This window comes from Gobio gobio, assembly GCF_949357685.1.
Source record: "Gobio gobio genome assembly, chromosome: 3".
Classification (NCBI taxonomy): Eukaryota; Metazoa; Chordata; class Actinopteri; order Cypriniformes; family Gobionidae; genus Gobio; species Gobio gobio.
Window position 1 is genome coordinate 53,503,093 of NC_137099.1, and position 19,851 is coordinate 53,522,943.

The following is a 19,851-nucleotide window of genomic DNA, read 5'->3' on the forward strand; positions in this document are numbered from 1 at the left end:
CGCTCATTGTGGCGGGCAGCGAGGCCGAGGGACCGTGAGGGCGGGACGAGGCGGCGCTCATCAGGAAGGATGAGCGCCAGCTGCGCGCCGCAGCGATCTCGGCCCTTGCGGAGGAGTGAGGGACTATAAAGGAGGAGCGACAACAGTGAGGGACGAGAGAGGACCAGGCCTGGATTTTATGTTGAGTTTTATTTATGTTTTGTTATGTGTTGCTGCAGTCGACCGTGAGGGGCTGCAGCTTTTTATTTTCATTGTGTTTGTTTGTATGTAGGCGGCAGTCGACCGTGAGGGGCTGTCGCCGCCATTTTATTTTGATTAAAAGTTTGTTTAATGTTCGCCGGTTCCCGCCTCCTTCTTCCCGTACAAACGAGATTTACTACACTCATATATAACTGTAGGGTATTATTTTGCGTTATTCACGTCATAATGAAAAACATTTTATTTGTCGACATGCTCCTACTGTAGACTGGAGATCTTTTTATTTCCTTAATTTATAATCTCAAACGCAATATATATATATATAGGCTACAGCTCTTTCTTGTAAGATGCTTTGGTAAGAAAGAGCCTCCTGATTATTTGGCCGCTAGGGAAATGTCTTTATGTCTCCAACATATTGTTTGGTTGTTTTATTTGGACCACATGTGGTTTTGCTGTAAAATATGTATTAATGTTTACTCAAGAGCTGCAGTAGATATGAATGGAATAACCCTCACAAAAACTGTAAAGGAGCCAGTAAGGGATGAATAATGCAGGATGGAATATAACATGCTCTGTAATGCTCTTGTCCAGTTTGATTTATTAATTTTATCGTAAAATCAGTGCAAATATTCAACAGCCATGCACATGACATGATTTAGAATTCACTAATGTCAATGCTTTCTGTGTCATTTATTTAAGAAATATTATGTAGTAGACACAATGTATACACCAGCGATGAACCAAAACATCATGACCACCTGCCTAATTATGCTGTTGATCCTCCGCGTGTTGGCAAAACACGAGGCATGGACTCTACAAGAGCCCTGAAGGTTTCCTGTGGTCTCTGGCACTAAGATGTAAGCAGCAGATCATTCAAGTCCTGTAGAATGCGAGGTGGATCCCACAGATGCTCAATCTGGGGAATTAGGAGGCCAGGGCAACACCTTGAACTCTTCATCATGTTCCTCAAACCATTCCTGAATCATGTGTGAAGTGTGGCAGGCATTATGCATAGGTAATGCATTATCCTGCTAAAAGAGGCCACTTCCACCAGGGAACACCATTGTCATGAAGGGGTGCACCTGGTCTGACTGCAATAAGGTTTAGATCAGTGGCACATGTCAAATTTACATCCACATGAATGGCTAGACCCAGGGTTTCCCAGCAGAATATTTCCCATCGCACTTCCTCCGCCAACCTGTCGCCGTCCCACAGTCTATCCTGGTTCCGTCACTTCCCCAGGTAAAAGTAAAAAAAACAGGACTCATTAGACCAGAAGACCTTCTTCCACGGCTCCAAGGTACAGTTACGACGCTCGTGTGCCCATTGTAAGCGATTCCGACGGTGGACGGGTCATCATAGGCGCTCTGATTATCATAACAATTTTGTGTGACTTGTGCCACAGTATACTAGACCTTCTTGGCTCGGACCAGGCGGGATAGCCTTTACTACCCTTGCGCATCGATGAGCCTTGGGCACCCAACACCCTGTCGCCGGTTTGTGGTGTATCCCTCCTCAGACCTAGACTGGGTAAACCCAGCCCGATCTGCTGGCGATTTGATTTCGGAAACCTGTACATATTTCTATCCTGCTTGTTACAAATTTGCGGGGACCAATCACAAACCGGCTTATCCACCTGGCGCGCTATTGACAGGTTTAACACAATGACGGATAGAGAAGGGATGGATCGTTGGTCTGGTTGGTTGAAGGACTATCCAATTGCGTACAGAGTCAATTGAACTATGCCCGTTGATCACGCCTCTTGTGCAGTAGAAAATACAGAGCAGACTCCCCAGACCAATGTTCAATCTTAAAAGATTGAGCTTGGTCTGGTGATAGCCAGACAACCTCAGACCACTTGTTTCTCTGTAAATTCTCACCACTGCTAACCTGGAGCAAATTTGCTGTTTCAACTTTTAAAAAAAGGCAATATTCGTCCTGCCTTAAAATGTTACGTTTAGTCAACTTGTCAAGTCAACTAAGCGACAACTTGGATATTTGAGTTAACTTTACTTAAAATCAAATGAAGCTATTCAGTCGCCTTGCAATAACAATTTGGCCCTAGTCAAAGACACTCAGATCTTTATTCCTGCCCATTTCTCCTGCATCCAACACTTTGAATATTATCGATATAAGTGATATTGACTTTACCTGTGACTGGTCATAATATAATATTTTATACACACACGCCTGGTTTACTATCTTTGTGCGGACTCTCCATAGACATAATGGTTTTTATACGGTACAAACTGTATATTCTATCCCCTACCATAAACCTCCCCATCACACAAAACTGTCTGCATATTTACATAATAAAAAAATTATAATTCTGTATGATTCATAACTGTTTCCTCATAGGGACCTCAATTTTTACCTCATGAGTCAGTGTGCATTCAGGTTGCTTCATAAAAAATAATGCACACACATACACAAATATGTTATAATAAAATATATTTATTAAATGGGAATTAGGCACTATATATTCGAGATTTACTGCTGTTGGCGCCACCTACATAGGTTTACTTCAGCCCAGATCTCAAAGGGTTAACGTGCTTCTCCTTGAGAGTGAGAGAAGATTCATTACACACACACGCGCATTCTCCAGGGTAGCACACCGTGTGTATTAGGATCTATCAGCAGAGGCGGTAGCTAGTGCAGATTTCACGTGCACTCATCAGTGTACCACAGGAAGGGATGATTACTGTACTTCATTCAGAAGGAAGCTCACGGCAACAATCAAAGCAGGATGCATTTCACATAAATGATGCCATTACTGATCCAGCTGCCAGCCAGCGAATATGATATGATGGCGATGTCCTCTGGGGGACAGACCGTGGTCCATTAGTGCTGCTGGATGCCTCGTTAGTGCTCCAGATGTCCAAAAAGGACCTTTCTCCGAAAGGACGCGCCTCGGTCGTGCCCGCGCGGAAAGAAAAAGTGAAGATCGAGACAACTCAAGATGAATCTCTTACTCGTTGCTGACCGTAAAAACCAGGCACTTTGACCCTGGTCGCTGAGACCGGAGTGTTTTAATCATTATAAAACGATATTCCGGTTTATTTATAACAGTTATCTTGTGTACTTTCCATCAGCGGTGTTTGTTGTTGATGTGTCTCGCGCATCGCTTTGCAACGCCCATCATCTTCTCTACCTAAGGGGGGAAATGCAAACGGAGAAAAACTTCTGAACATCAGCTGTAGGCGTCTGTCACCACGTGGACTTAGATGTGACCGGTGAAGGGTTTAGCCAGACAGCCACGATGAGCGATGCCATGGATGACTCCGGTATTATCCGCCGGCGGAGGATGCAGGTGAGATATTTTTATTTTTAACGTCCAATATAAAATGTCTCTTCTAGAAATCGACGTTCTGACTGAGAAATCACAGCTGTCTGGAACGAATCTGAAACTCTCCGTTGGTCAATTATTTAGCCCGTTCAGGACATCGGGTTGGCTGGTGTGTCTTCGGTAGGCGGGGTTCTGGATAGTCATTTAAATTAGCAAAATGGCATAAGTTAGCAAAACGGTTGATAATGTCTTTTCTAGTGCCATTCCAATGAACGAGTCTTTCAAGCTAAAAAAAAACCCTTGAAGGTTTAGTTCACCCAAAAATGTTAATTGCTTATATGTTCCAAACCAGTAAGACACACAATAGACATGATGATTTTTATACTGTACAAACTGTATCCCCTATCCCTAATCACAAACACTTTCTGCTTTTTTACATTTTCAAAATAAAAAATCATTCTGTATGAATTATAAGCTGTACTCTCATGGTGGCCAAATACTGTTAGTTCATCTTCAGAAGACAAATGATGATGAGAGATTTCTGTCCCTCCATTGACAGCTACGCAACGATCGCTCTGATAATTTAAAAAGTTCATAAAGAGATCAAAAAACTAATGCATATGAATTGAGTGGTGTAATCCAAATTATCTGAAGAGAAACAATCACTTTATATGATTAAAAGATTGAATTTAGGCTTTTATTCACATATAAACATTTATCAGCAAACATAAACAGCAACCAAATCTGCTTGGTTGGCACGAGAATGAACCTCATTGGTTCTTGCTGAAGCTCAAACGTGCTGCGTAACACGAGAATTCATCTCATTGGTTCTTGCTGAAGCTCAAACGTGCTGCATAACTCGAGAATTCATCTCATTGGTTCTTGCTGAAGCTCAAACGTGCTGCGTAACACAAGGATGAATCTCATTGGTTCTTGCTGAAGCTCAAATGTGCTGCGTAACACGAGAATTCATCTCATTGGTTCTTGCTGAAGCTCAAACGTGCTGCATAACTCGAGAATTCATCTCATTGGTTCTTGCTGAAGCTCAAACGTGCTGCGTAACACAAGGATGAATCTCATTGGTTCTTGCTGAAGCTCAAACGTGCTGCGTAACACGAGAATGAACCTCATTGGTTCTTGCTGAAGCTCAAACGTGCTGCATAACTCGAGAATGAACCTCATTGGTTCTTGCTGAAGATCAAACGTGCTGCGTAACACGAGAATGAATCTCATTGGTTCTTGCTGAAGCTCAAACGTGCTGCGTAACACGAGAATGAACCTCATTGGTTTTGCTGAAGCTCTAACGTGATGCGTAACACGAGAATGAACCTCATTGGTTGTTGCTGAAGCTCTAACGTGATGCGTAACACGAGAATGAATCTCATTGGTTCTTGCTGAAGCTCAAACGTGATGCGTAACACGAGAATGAATCTCATTGGTTCTTGCTGAAGCTCAAACGTGATGCGTAACACGAGAATGAATCTCATTGGTTCTTGCTGAAGCTCAAACGTGCTGCGTAACACGAGAATGAATCTCATTGGTTCTTGCTGAAGCTCAAACGTGCTGCGTAACACGAGAATGAACCTCATTGGTTCTTGCTGAAGCTCAAACGTGCTGCGTAACACGAGAATGAATCTCATTGGTTCTTGCTGAAGCTCAAACGTGATGCGTAACACGAGAATGAATCTCATTGGTTCTTGCTGAAGCTCAAACGTGCTGCGTAACACGAGAATGAACCTCATTGGTTCTTACAGAAGCTCAAACGTGCTGCGTAACACAAGAATGAACCTCATTGGTTCTTGCTGAAGCTCAAACGTGATGCGTAACACGAGAATGAATCTCATTGGTTCTTGCTGAAGCTCAAACGTGATGCGTAACACGAGAATGAACCTCATTGGTTCTCGCTGAAGCTCAAACGTGCTGCGTAACACAAGAATGAACCTCATTGGTTCTTGCTGAAGCTCAAACGTGATGCGTAACACGAGAATGAATCTCATTGGTTCTTGCTGAAGCTCAAACGTGCTGCATAACACAAGAATGAACCTCATTGGTTGTTGCTGAAGCTCAAACGTGATGCGTAACACGAGAATGAATCTCATTGGTTCTTGCTGAAGCTCAAACGTGCTGCATAACACAAGAATGAACCTCATTGGTTCTTGCTGAAGCTCAAACGTGCTGCATAACACAAGAATGAACCTCATTGGTTCTTGCTGAAGCTCAAACGTGCTGCATAACACAAGAATGAACCTCATTGGTTGTTGCTGAAGCTCAAACGTGCTGCATAACACAAGAATGAACCTCATTGGTTCTTGCTGAAGCACAAACGTGCTGCATAACACGAGAATGAACCTCATTGGTTCTTGCTGAAGCTCAAACGTGATGCGTAACTCGAGAATTAATCTCATTGGTTCTTGCTGAAGCTCAAACGTGCTGCGTAACACGAGAATGAATCTCATTGGTTCTTGCTGAAGCTCAAACGTGCTGCGTAACACGAGAATGAATCTCATTGGTTCTTGCTGAAGCTCAAACGTGCTGCGTAACACAAGAATGAACCTCATTGTTTCTCGCTGAAGCTCAAACGTGCTGCGTAACACGAGAATGAACCTCATTGGTTCTCGCTGAAGCTCAAACGTGATGCGTAACACGAGAATGAACCTCATTGGTTCTCGCTGAAGCTCAAACGTGATGCGTAACACGAGAATGAACCTCATTGGTTCTTGCTGAAGCTCAAACGTGCTGCGTAACACAAGAATGAACCTCATTGGTTCTTGCTGAAGCACAAACGTGATGCGTAACACGAGAATGAACCTCATTTGTTTTTTTATTTAGTTCACATTTGGTGCTCATAAAGATGGCTAAGTTTGTTCATTGTGAACTTTGGTGTGAAATTTCCCTGTACTTTGATTTTAATAAAATAAACTGTCTGGTAAAATTAGGCATTCACTGGCCACTCTGACTTCTTATTAATCTAGTTTTCACAGTGTGATTTATTAACACTTGACTTAAACACTTTACTTAACACGAATTCTTTGCCCAACAGAATGTAAAGTGTTATCTAACCCGTAACAGGATTAGATTTGTTTTCATTGTCAGTTACTCACTAGGTTCCAGCGTACTCACAGGAGTTCATATTTGCTTTGTGGTTTGGGAGTTATTGTTTTCGTGTCTCCGGTTCTTGCCCAGAGCAACATAAAACGGAAAAAAAAACATAAAAGAGGTTTTGAGCCGTCGTATTATTGTTGGTACAGCACGGAAACCATCTGCTGTTCTATGAAGTCAAAACAAAATGTGTGCGTATTACTTTCACTTCCCCTCTTTCACTGCTGAAAATAAACAAGCCATTTCCAAGCTCCAGCTGATCTGGCTTTCAGAGCGCCGCTGCACTCCACCCCAGACAGTTAGACATTTCACACAAAGGTCACCACTTTTCAGCTCCTTAACTGGAAAACAAGAGAATTCAGTGTTTATACTTCAGCCTAAAGTGCTGGACATCGGTATTAGCGGCTCACATTGACAGTTCCTTCAGCAACTTTTTCATTATAAGCCAAGCGCTATAATACAGTTCAACGCAACATGTCTATACTCGTCATTGTTACTTGTAAAATGAAGTTAGTCATTTCAATGAGGAATAAAACATTCCTTGATATTTTTTTGCGATAAAAGAGTTCATTGTATCATTAAAACACAGTATTAATTATCTACCTTTCAGACCTCAACTTCCTCCTTGACGAAAAAAGAGTATTTGAAACTAAACTGAAAATGTTTTTTTACAGTGCATTCTTCCACAAATTTTGCCATTTGAGCACAATGAACCCCTATTATGTGTTCAGAAACCTGGCCTGTTCAGTCACCGTAAGGTAATATGAATAGAATCTAAACACTATAAGAACTAATGATTGGTAAAATGAGGGAAACCGTATAAATCTTTTGTTGTTGGCTTTGAGTAGCACCCGTAGACTGTAAAAAAAATATGGACGCAGTGTCCGTGACGTCACCCATAGGATTCTGAAGAGCAGTTTTGAAGTGTAAAGTAGGGTCGAGCTGGCCGTCGCCATCTTGGCAGCGTGCAATCGCGCGTCCCTCCTGAATAACTGAAAATAGCCAAAGAGGCGGGACGTGGGTGAGGCTAAGGTGACGTGATGACTAACAGACAGCAGATAAACTGCAATCCGCCTGTCAATCAAAGTGGCCACGCCCTTAATTATGCAGAACTTTACGGCTTTATATAATGTAAACGAATGAATTCTAAAAAAAATTCACCTCCCTCACAGTTGCCATGAAGGGCAAAATTATCCATTTAAACCAAAACCACAATTTGTACCAGACTGTAAACATGTTTTTTTCTGCTGTAAAGTTGGGCATTTTAACATGGGGCTCAATGAGATTCTGCTCCTTCTGGAGCCTGTCCCTAGCGGCCAGTCGATGAATTGCAGTTTAAGTCACTTCCGTGTTGGCTTCAAGAGAAACTGTGGGAGGTTGCCACTGCATCAGACACTCTGCAGATCCTTCTAATGTATACCAACTTTAGATATGAGTGGTTTGAAGTTTATATACACTCACCTAAAGGATTATTAGGAACACCTGTTCAATTTTTATTAATGCAATTATCTAATCAACCAATCACATGGCAGTTGCTTCAATGCATTTAGGGGTGTGGTCCTGGTCAAGACAATCTCCTGAACTCCAAACTGAATGTCAGAGTGGGAAAGAAAGGTGATTTAAACAATTTTGAGCGTGGCATGGTTGTTGGTGCCAGACGGGCCGGTCTGAGTATTTCACAATCTGCTCAGTTACTGGGATTTTCACGCACAACCATTTCTAGGGTTTACAAAGAATGGTGTGAAAAGGGAAAAACATCCAGTATGCGGCAGTCCTGTGGGCGAAAATGCCTTGTTGATGCTAGAGGTCAGAGGAGAATGGGCCGACTGATTCAAGCTGATAGAAGAGCAACTTTGACTGAAATAACCACTCGTTACAACCGAGGTATGCAGCAAAGCATTTGTGAAGCCACAACACGCACAACCTTGAGGCGGATGGGCTACAACAGCAGAAGACCCCACCGGGTACCACTCATCTCCACTACAAATAGGAAAAAGAGGCTACAATTTGCACGAGCTCACCAAAATTGGACAGTTGAAGACTGGAAAAATGTTGCCTGGTCTGATGAGTCTCGATTTCTGTTGAGACATTCAGATGGTAGAGTCAGAATTTGGCGTAAACAGAATGAGAACATGGATCCATCATGCCAAGTTTATTAGCATAAATGTGAAACCAGTATTTAAAAAAAATTTTTTTTTTTACTTGAAACATGGGCTGTGTCTGAATCACCCCCTTAAACGGGGCACTATTTGAGTGGACAGCCATTTGTAGTGGTGTCCGAAACTATAGTGGACATTATTGAGTGCACTCTTTCAATCCCACAATGCACCGCAATAATGAGTCTACAACCGATGTACGATCAACGGCTAGAGAATACCCATAATGCAATGAGAGTCGCGCTGAGCGTTGAATGAAATCCTGCGTCTGACCAGAAGATGCCGCCCGCAGCTGAACCATCCATCCATTCATCTTCCAAACCGCTGGTCCAATGTGGCTACAGCGTAATATCATAAAGGAATGAATTCCTTTTTAATTGATTACTAAATTGTTTAATAAGGTTTATACATGCTAGTTTCCATGGCAGCGTTCAAGATAAATCTTTTCATTACTACTGGAGCTGCCAGTTTGCCAAGTTTCAAATAATTATTAAGTGGCACGCACAAACTATGCAAAAGCGACAGCCCTTTCGGCGCACTCAGTGTCTGAATTCACTCTCTCGTTTTCATTCACTCCTTTAAATGAAAACGAGTGAGCGAATTCAGACAGCCATTGAGTGTACATCGGTTTTGTACACTCATTATTGCGGGGCATTGTGGGATAGAATTAGTGCACCCAATAATGTCCACTATGGTTTTGCACACCACTACAAATGGCTGTCTACTCAAATAATGCCCTATTTAAGGGAATTGGGGCGATTTTGGATTCAGCCAATGGTAACATGAGGGCTAAATACACAAGGGCTTAATCCCAAATCACCCCCTAAACCCTCAATCACTATTCTGTACGTTAGTCCACTAATACAGTTCACTTGAAGGAGTGAATGAAAACGAGTGAGGGAATTCGGACAGCCGTTGAGTGTACATCCGCTGTACTCGTTATTGCAGTGCAATGCGGGATAGAATGAGTGCACTCGATAATGTCCAACTATTGTTTCAGACACCACTACAAATGGCTGTCCACTTAAATAGTGCCCTAAAGGGGGTGTGTTTCAATCAGCTCCCTAGTTCAGTAGTCAGGACACTGATCAGGGAGTCAGCCATTTTAAGGGTTATCACAATCGCAGAATCCTTCCGGTGCACTGCACAATGCACCGAAAAACCCAGGGTGCATCGATGCTCACTATGCTCCCTTAACGGAAGTTCTGAAGCGCGAAACTTAAATCACGTGAGACAACTCACTACACATAACGAATTTTTAAAAATAGAAACCATTATTATTATATTTCAGGATCAACATAAATCGACAGGTAATGAACACAAAATCTAGCTAACATTTATAATTAATTTAAATTTAAATTTTTATTTAAATGTTGCACGTAACAAGCAAAGTATTTATCATTATGAAATAGTCACCAGTGTGTAGTGAGCCAGCGTCCTTTACTGTCCTTACCAATGCCTGAATTTGTGTACACGATATACTGATTTACGACTAAATGACTAAACAAGACGCACCTGAAATCAATGATCAAACAATGAGCCAATGAGAACATAGGACACATGACAAGGGCTGAATCCGAAAACGCCCCCCAAACCCTCTATCACTATTCCCTACTTTAGTCCACTAATACTTTTCACTTGAAGGAGTGAATGAAAAATAGTGAGCGAATTTGGACAGCCGTTGAATGTACATCGGGTGTACACTCGTTTCGCGGTGCATTGTGGGATTGAATGAGTGCACTCAATAATGTCCACTATGGTTTCGGACACCACTACAAATGGCTGTCCCCTCAAATAGTTCCCTATTTAAGGGTATGGGGGCAAAGATTCAGCCAAGGGGAGCACAAGGTAGGATCACATGAGGGAATCACATGACTGGAACCAGGAAACGTGAATAAACGTCAAAATAAAAGACATGAAACACAAACAAAACCTGACATGACACAAAGAGTTTGTATCTGAATGATAGGGCAGTTAAAACCATATTAATCTGGACAGGAAACACGCAGCTCGTGTTTAAATGAAGCAAAGCGCAGCATCTCATTTCACAAGTAAAGAGGATTTACATAAAGGTCTTAAAGGCACAGCAGCAAAAAAAGTTCAATTCTAAAAGGGTTAGGATAGAAATTGGTCATAGAAAAATTAAATGATGCCTGTTTTTGGTACAAAATGTAATTAAATTATAATTGAACCTCAGGGAAAAATATTATATGTTAAAGTGTAAAAATGTAAAAAGTCCCCTTTAAGCTTAATGAAGAAAAAAAAACATAATTTCACTGTCATATTCAGGATCTACACCCCGGGAGAGACACATATCCAGGTTTGCAGCTATGCTTTCTGCCAAAATGCCATCTGGATCTATGAGATGCGAAGCTGGAATGGCTTTCAGCCTGAAAAGCATTATGGGTGATTAAATGTGGACCACAAATTAGTGGTTGCTTTTAGGGATGCCAGGGAGTTTTGACTTTGTTTTAGGGAGCACTTCTGAGAAATCTGTCCACTTGGGAACTGACCTCTCAGGAATTCTAAGAAGGAAGCTTAACGATTGAACGCAGCTTTATTGTGTGAAGGTGCATCAAAGCGATGTAAAGCCCACTGTCAGTTAGTATACTGCATGGATCAGTGTGTGTGTGTGTGTGTGTGTGTGTGTGTGTGTGTGTATACAGGATAAATAGATTTCACTAGCAACCACTTTGATTCTTATAAATGCTTACCGAGGCATAGGCTTACAGGAAATGCTTACAGAGACACATACACACTCCTCCTCGACACACATTCAAGTCCATGCCATCCGGCTATCCTGTGGAGCCCCCTGCGCTGGATAGGGAGGGCCTAATTTTCCTGGGACAAACACAATCGGCTTTTTTAAGCACCATTAGGCAGTTAATGGCAGCCTAACTGCTTATGGCCTTGGAGAATAAATATGATAGAGAGTATATAGTTTGTATATGTTTATGTAAAGAAGCAATTGGTAATATAACTAAAATATATATTTTTCAGCCTTTTGGTAATATTCAATATATTATTATATTTATGTCAATTTAAAAGTAAAAAGTAATTCAAATAATACATGCATATTTCGAGATAATTATATTTTATTATTGTATTTTCCTCTTATTTGTACTAATTTAACAAAACAGTAAAAACCGCAATACCTACGTGTACTCTAAAGTTTGGTGTTGGTTATTTTTCTGCTCACCAAGGCTGCATTTATTACATTAAAAATACAGTAAAAAATATATATTCTGAAATAGTATTACAATTTAACATTTTCAGCATTCTTACTCCTGTCTTCAGTGTCTCATGATCCTTCAGAAATCATTCTAATATGATATGATGCTTAAGAAACATTTATGATTATTATCAATGTTGAAAACAGTTGTGCTGCTTCATATTTTTGTGGAAACGGTGATTAATGCATTAATTAATTTGTTTAAAATTGTTGACCCCAAACTTTTGAATGCTAGGCCTAGTGTGTTTTAAAACACAAAAATCTCACATGGAGACTTGGCTCTTTTTGAATCATAATTCAAATGAATTGTTCCGTTAGAGTTTGATTCACTGAAATGTATAAGCATAATTATATGTATATTCTTTACTATTAAGTTAATTTTAACCTCATATAAGAGATAATATTGAATAGCTATTTCTATCATATTTAAAAAACGAAGCCAAAAAATATTGATCAGAAAGTATCTTTTATATTTAGGTATATGTTATATATGTTTTTTTGGTCATAGGCAGAGGGTGAACCAACTCCAGGGTAAGGCTAAAAGTAGCCTAATGTTGTAATCGAATAATAAACTCGTCTTTTTAGGCAAAATATGCATGTCATACCATAAAATATTTTTAATACTACACTCTAAAAAAAAAAAAGGTTCTATATGGCACCAAAAATGGTTCTTGGCTCGTAATCATAGGGGAACCTTTTTAAGTGCTATATAGCACCAATTTTGGTGCTTCAGCGGTTCTTCAGAGGTTCTTCACCGGTTCTTTGACTAAGGTGCTATATAGCACCGCTAACTATGGTGCTATATAGCACCGCTACCATATACAGAACATGTTAAGATATGGTGCTATATAGCACCAAAAGTGGTTCCTCTATGATTACGAAGAAGAACCATTTTTGGTGCCATATAGAACCTTTTTTTTTTTAGAGTGTACTGAATTTGTATTTAAAGACCCCCTGTGGTGAAAATCAAGTTTTTAATGTTGTTCATGTCTATGCGGTGTTTTTAATATGCTTTAAGACAAACCATGTGCAAATTCATGTCAACACCAATGCTGAGTATTTTCTCCTTAAAACTGCAGTGAACCAAAGACAGTCTCAAAAACACGGTTTGAAATTGCAGGTGTTACTGACGTCACCAGTACCGCCGCTGGCCGTTTTAATGCCCTGAGCGCGATCACTACCTTGTAACCAATCAGGTCAACGTGTGGGCGGGCTTTAACATATCACCATTACTATGATCTGATCCAGGAGAGTCTCAAGAGACTGTTGATATAAAAAATTGTGACGATTTGGCAATATAGCGGGTGAATTATGTATATGATGTATATTACGATGTTATGATGAACTATATGCCTTCCTCCACTGACGTTCTATGATGTGTTTCTAAGGATGCTGATTTTTAGAAGGCAGACCGAGATGGGGAACGGGAACATGGTTTGTGTAACATTAGCAACGCATTATTAGCTGTTTGATGATGTAGCCAAGCCAAAGGCTAATCATATTAATTACCATTATGTGTCTGACGTTATAAAGAGTGATGCCTTTGTGCAGCGTTTACTAGAGCTTTAAGGGATAAAAAGTTACTAATTATAACACTTTCGTTTTCATGGTTATTCAAACAGCGAATCATTCGTATACAGAAAGTGAAAGAACTTTACATTTACCCCCCGCTTTCACAGACAAGGCTTAAGCCTATCCCAGACTAAAATGCATGTTTGAGCTGTTTTAACTGAAAGCAACTTACACCGACATATCTTAAAATATGTCAGTGGCATCGTTTTGTCTCAAGATGCACACCAGTAATGTGCGTTTATAAAAGCACATTTATAAAAGCTACTCAAATCACTGACAGCGCAAGTTTAAGTACTCTAAAAAATACAAAAACTCCCAATATAATCAATGAAGCCGTCTACACTGTGAAATGAATCTCTTACTTGCATCGTATGTTTTCTACGATGAGAGAATTCGCGAGAGTGCATAACAAAACGCCGGTATTACGGCGATGACTAATCTGATTCTGAATGCCTCTGATTGGCCACTGCATTCATAAGCATAACAGAATCGCGTGTGATTGGTTAAAATGTGCAACGCTGTAAAAACTGTATAAAAGAAATATGATGCAGAGCAGGTCTAAATTTATTGCTAGGTTTAGTTTAATTGCAGGGGCATTTTTGTCCAATTTGGTGGTATTTTTGCCCCCAGACCCGTGGCCAGGGGAAGGCTAAGCCTTACACACACTGGCGGCTAAAAGATTGAATCCTGGATGACTCAGTAAATACTCACTGGTGTATATTTGTGGAGTAATTTCAGCCTGTCTGTTGAATCTCTCTTGCTGCCCTATGATTGACAGCCTGGTCTGGCAGTGTGGCGACTGCGTTATTACCCTCATTCCTCTTTTTCATCCCTCATTTTATCTCCTGTTAGAACGAGGGGGCTTTCTCTCCTCTGGGCGTTGAGCCCAGTCTGTTTCATTAGTCTCAGCTGTAAGCTCCCTGTTATTCATCACCGGTCTGGGAGACTTAATGAGCCCAGTGTTTGTCAATATCGTCTTTTGCCATTATGTCAAGTGCATGCTATGGATATGCTACTCTGCGTCTTATATTGTTTCAGTTTGTGGCCACTCCATTGGGAACGAGAGAAAAGTAGAAACAGGCTTGAGTAGGTGGCTGCATCCCAATTTACTTACTTACAAGTACGTACTTGAGTGTGTGGTAAGACAGTACAGCAGTGTTGGGATATGCTGTCACGTCGTCAAATCTTTGACCTAAACATCCAAACAAAGTGCAGAAAACGGTGTTCTAATGAATAAATTAAGAAATGCCAGGGTCAGAACGGCAGAGAGTCTCTTTGCTTTTTTCCCTCATAGTTCCAATAGAGTTCAAAGAGGAGAACGGAAACTATGAAAATGTAAATGAAGTGCTGCTGTAGAGAAAATAACAGCTTCTTTTTCTTGCTCTCTTGCTCCCTGTAGAGAAGCAGAAAGACGCACTCGACGGATCTGAGATAAAGCACAGTCTCCGAGTGGAAATCAGAGCTCCGTATTTGAGTGGTTTTCCTTATTTTTAGCTCCTAAGTTCAGGGTTTTCAGCAAACCTCTAACCCTAAGTACAGTATTAACCCTCTGGTGTTCCTCACTTAGGGTTCATACTTGTGATAAGTGTTTTCTTATCTGATTCTTTTCTAAGACCATTTAGCCATACAAGTCACCAAGTTTTGTACCATTCAAATGAAGGGAAAAATCTAAACTTGGACTTGGGCCAGTAAGAAACCACCTAGAACACCCTAGCAACTGCATAGCAATGCCGTGGCAACCACCCTCAACTCCCTATAGGGTTTTGCACAGCAACATCTCACATTTCCTTCAAAAAGTGTAATAATCTAGTTAAAAGGAAAATAGAAACCGTTTTAAATAATACATCCATCCACAGAGTCCTTTGAAGGGTTCAGTCTTTTTTCTAATGTAATGAAATGATCTGCTCTCTAATGCTGTTGCTTTCCCCTCATTTATTAACTGCGGTTTCCTCTCTATTCCTCTTTCTGTTTCCTCTAGCTCTTCACTCATGTTTTTCTCACTCTTTTCCCACTGCTCGTGGGAAAAGAGTGAGACAAATCATTGTCTTTCTATGAAACCTGTAAACCGCATCCACCGGTTCTTCTAACACAATAGCGATACTAACTCTGTAGCAGTAGAACAGAGCACTGCAATTATTTCTCATTTAGACTACAATCAAATGGATTTCTCCACCCATTTCGCGTCTGTGTCTATCGTCTGTGCGGCATTTTATTCTTTCTTTATTCTTTGTCCTTAGGACTTTTTGTCACACTTGAACCATGAATTCACACAAAAAATTGCGGTTGGATTTAATAAAAGTATCTTTACCAAAAACAGATACATGTGTATCTGAATGCATACTGAAGAGATAAACTCAAGAACTGACGTTAGAACCCAGTGGAACAGCTCATTTGCTCCATATTGAGCTATAAGGCCATCTAGTGGCAAGAGTCATGAAATAACTCATTTTAGGGCTTCGAATCATTTTGACCCATGATAGACTGATTTGAGTGAGAGGGAAGGATGAGGGTTAAGACTTATTATAATACTTATAAGACTCAAATGCTCATATCTTGTTGGTCATTAAGGTTTTTTTTTAAGGTTTTCTTTACCAGTCAAGATTCAGCAATGTAAAGATGAAGAGTATTTCTATAGGTTATTGTCGGTAAATATATTAAACAAATAAAGTAGCATGCTTTGTTTGAGAGAGCATTTTGGTTATAAATTCAAAAATTAAAGTCTCTACTTAAAGTGTAGAACTCGGCACACACATACACACTCACACCGGCCACAGACTATTTGTCCACTTAATCCTCCATTAGTTGCACAGTGGCGCCAGTCATGCTGGCAGGGAAGCCCTTGTCACACACAATGTCATCAAAGTGAGTCACAGTAGGTGAAGTCATTTCCTCCCGACAGAATCCTTTAGTGTACAGTCACGTGCACCAGCATGGCCTCGTTCCCGCTGTCCAACATGTCTCTCTCTCTCTCTCTCTCTCTCTCTCTCTCTCTCTCTCTCTCTCTCTCTCTCTCTCTCTCTCCAGTTACCTTGTTTGCGCAATTGGCCAGTTCAATGTTTGGGGATTGTTCTCCCCTAAGTGCTGTCCTCCCTCTCAGAGCATTATGGGTCATAATGAATGTCAGCTGGCATAAGATTATTCCAGTTTGGTTTCATCAAGATATTTATGTCCTAAAGCAAACTAGTATTGAGCAGTTATTGGTGGTATCATTTTACACTGGGTAATATAATCACTCAGTCTATCATGTCTCTCTCTCTCTCTCTCTCTCTCTTTTCCAGAAGGATCTTCCCCTGCCCAGGAAGAGCAGTGGGTGAGTGTAGCAAATCTGCTTTACATGATTTGATTCCGCATTTATTTGTCCAAATGTTGTCTGTGGACTTTTTAGCTGGGACCTAGCATAATGCGGTACTGAGTAAAAGCACTTTTCCCAAACCCAATCCAAAACAAACAACCTCAAACTTGTGTCCATTTTTCACTACACCAGTCAACATTGAAATGTGAACACTCCCAACATTTGCATATTTTTACGACATCAGAACAGATAAAGCAGGGTCACAGTAATATCATGCTGCACTAGTGTGGCTGCACAGAATATAATAATCAAATAATGCAGTAGTAATACTGTAATGCTGGAACGCAGTAATATTGTACTAGTGCAGTAATGCTAGACTACAACAGAATGCAGTGCAGGAATGCAGCAATACATCAGTGCAGCAATGCAGGAAAGCAACAATACACCAGTGCAGTAATGCAATGAGGAATGCAGTGATGGAGCAACGCAAGATTGCAGTGATACTCTAGTGCATCAATGCATGAACACAGCGTTACATCAGTGCAGGAATGCAGTAATACACTAGTGAACCAATGCATGAACACAGCGTTACATCAGTGCAGGAATGCAGTAATACACTAGTGAACCAATGCATGAACACAGCGTTACATCAGTGCAGGAATGCAGTAATACACTAGTGAACCAATGCATGAACACAGCGTTACATCAGTGCAGGAATGCAGTAATACACTAGTGAACCAATGCATGAACACAGCGTTACATCAGTGCAGGAATGCAGTAATACACTAGTGAACCAATGCATGAACACAGCGTTACATCAGTGCAGGAATGCAGTAATACACTAGTGAACCAATGCATGAACACAGCGTTACATCAGTGCAGGAATGCGACAATACACTAATGAACCAATGCATGAACACAGCGTTACATCAGTGCAGGAATGCGACAATACACTAGTGAACCAATGCATGAACACAGCGTTACATCAGTGCAGGAATGCAACAATACACTAGTGAACCAATGCATGAACACAGCGTTACATCAGTGCAGGAATGCGACAATACACTAGTGCACCAATGCATGAACACAGCGTTACATGAGTGCAGTAATGCGACAATATACTAGTGAACCAATGCATGAACACAGCGTTACATCAGTGCAGGAATGCGACAATACACTAGTGAACCAATGCATGAACACAGCGTTACATCAGTGCAGGAATGCAACAATACACTAGTGAACCAATGCATGAACACAGCGTTACATGAGTGCAGGAATGCGACAATACACTAGTGAACCAATGCATGAACACAGCGTTACATCAGTGCAGGAATGCAACAATACACTAGTGAACCAATGCATGAACACAGCGTTACATCAGTGCAGGAATGCGACAATACACTAGTGAACCAATGCATGAACACAGCGTTACATCAGTGCAGGAATGCGACAATACACTAGTGAACCAATGCATGAACACAGCGTTACATCAGTGCAGGAATGCGACAATACAGTGAACCAATGCATGAACACTGCGTTACGTCAGTGCAGGAATGCAACAATACACTAGTGAACCAATGCATGAACACAGCGTTACATCAGTGCAGGAATGCAACAATACACTAGTGCACCAATGCATGAACACAGCGTTACATCAGTGCAGGAATGCGACAATACAATAGTGAACCAATGCATGAACACAGCGTTACATCAGTGCAGGAATGCAACAATACACTAGTGAACCAATGCATGAACACAGCGTTACATCAGTGCAGGAATGCAACAATACACTAGTGAACCAATGCATGAACACAGCGTTACATCAGTGCAGGAATGCAACAATACACTAGTGAACCAATGCATGAACACAGCGTCACACTAGTGCAGGAATGCAACAATACACTAGTGCACCAATGCATGAACACAGCGTCACACTAGTGCAGGAATGCGACAATACACTAGTGAACCAATGCATGAACACAGCGTTACATCAGTGCAGGAATGCAACAATACACTAGTGCACCAATGCATGAACACAGCGTTACATCAGTGCAGGAATGCAACAATACACTAGTGAACCAATGCAGGAACACAGCGTTACATCAGTGCAGGAATGCAACAATACACTAGTGAACCAATGCATGAACACAGCGTTACATCAGTGCAGGAATGCAACAATACACTAGTGCACCAATGCATGAACACAGCGTCACACTAGTGCAGGAATGCAACAATACACTAGTGCACCAATGCATGAACACAGCGTTACATCAGTGCAGGAATGCAACAATACACTAGTGAACCAATGCATGAACACAGCGTTACATCAGTGCAGGAATGCAACAATACACTAGTGAACCAATGCATGAACACAGCGTTACATCAGTGCAGGAATGCAACAATACACTAGTGCACCAATGCATGAACACAGCGTCACACTAGTGCAGGAATGCAACAATACACTAGTGCACCAATGCATGAACACAGCGTCACACTAGTGCAGGAATGCGACAATACACTAGTGAACCAATGCATGAACACAGCGTTACATCAGTGCAGGAATGCAACAATACACTAGTGCACCAATGCATGAACACAGCGTTACATCAGTGCAGGAATGCAACAATACACTAGTGCACCAATGCATGAACACAGCGTTACATCAGTGCAGTAATGCGACAATATACTAGTGAACCAATGCATGAACACAGCGTTACATCAGTGCAGGAATGCGACAATACACTAGTGAACCAATGCATGAACACAGCGTTACATCAGTGCAGGATTGCGACAATACACTAGTGCACCAATGCATGAACACAGCGTTACATCAGTGCAGGAACGCGACAATACACTAGTGCACCAATGCATGAACACAGCGTTACATCAGTGCAGGAATGCGACAATACACTAGTGCACCAATGCATGAACACAGCGTTACATCAGTGCAGGAATGCGACAATACACTAGTGAACCAATGCATGAACACAGCGTTACGTCAGTGCAGGAATGCGAC

The 19,851-nt window shown here is 41.2% G+C and overlaps 1 protein-coding gene across 1 annotated transcript in view; it reads left to right on the plus strand.

Annotated features, from left to right (window-relative positions):
• Nucleotides 1–3,457: 3,457 nt before the first annotated feature.
• The window catches only part of mast1a (microtubule associated serine/threonine kinase 1a), a gene marked incomplete at both ends in the record, with an annotated part of 79,207 nt that continues 62,813 nt past the window's right edge, over nucleotides 3,458–19,851 (plus strand). Inside the window, 2 exons of the mRNA XM_079811767.1 lie at nucleotides 3,458–3,508; nucleotides 16,822–16,853. Coding sequence (XP_079667893.1) covers nucleotides 3,458–3,508; nucleotides 16,822–16,853 — 83 coding nt within the window. The remainder of the gene's footprint in view (nucleotides 3,509–16,821; nucleotides 16,854–19,851) is intronic.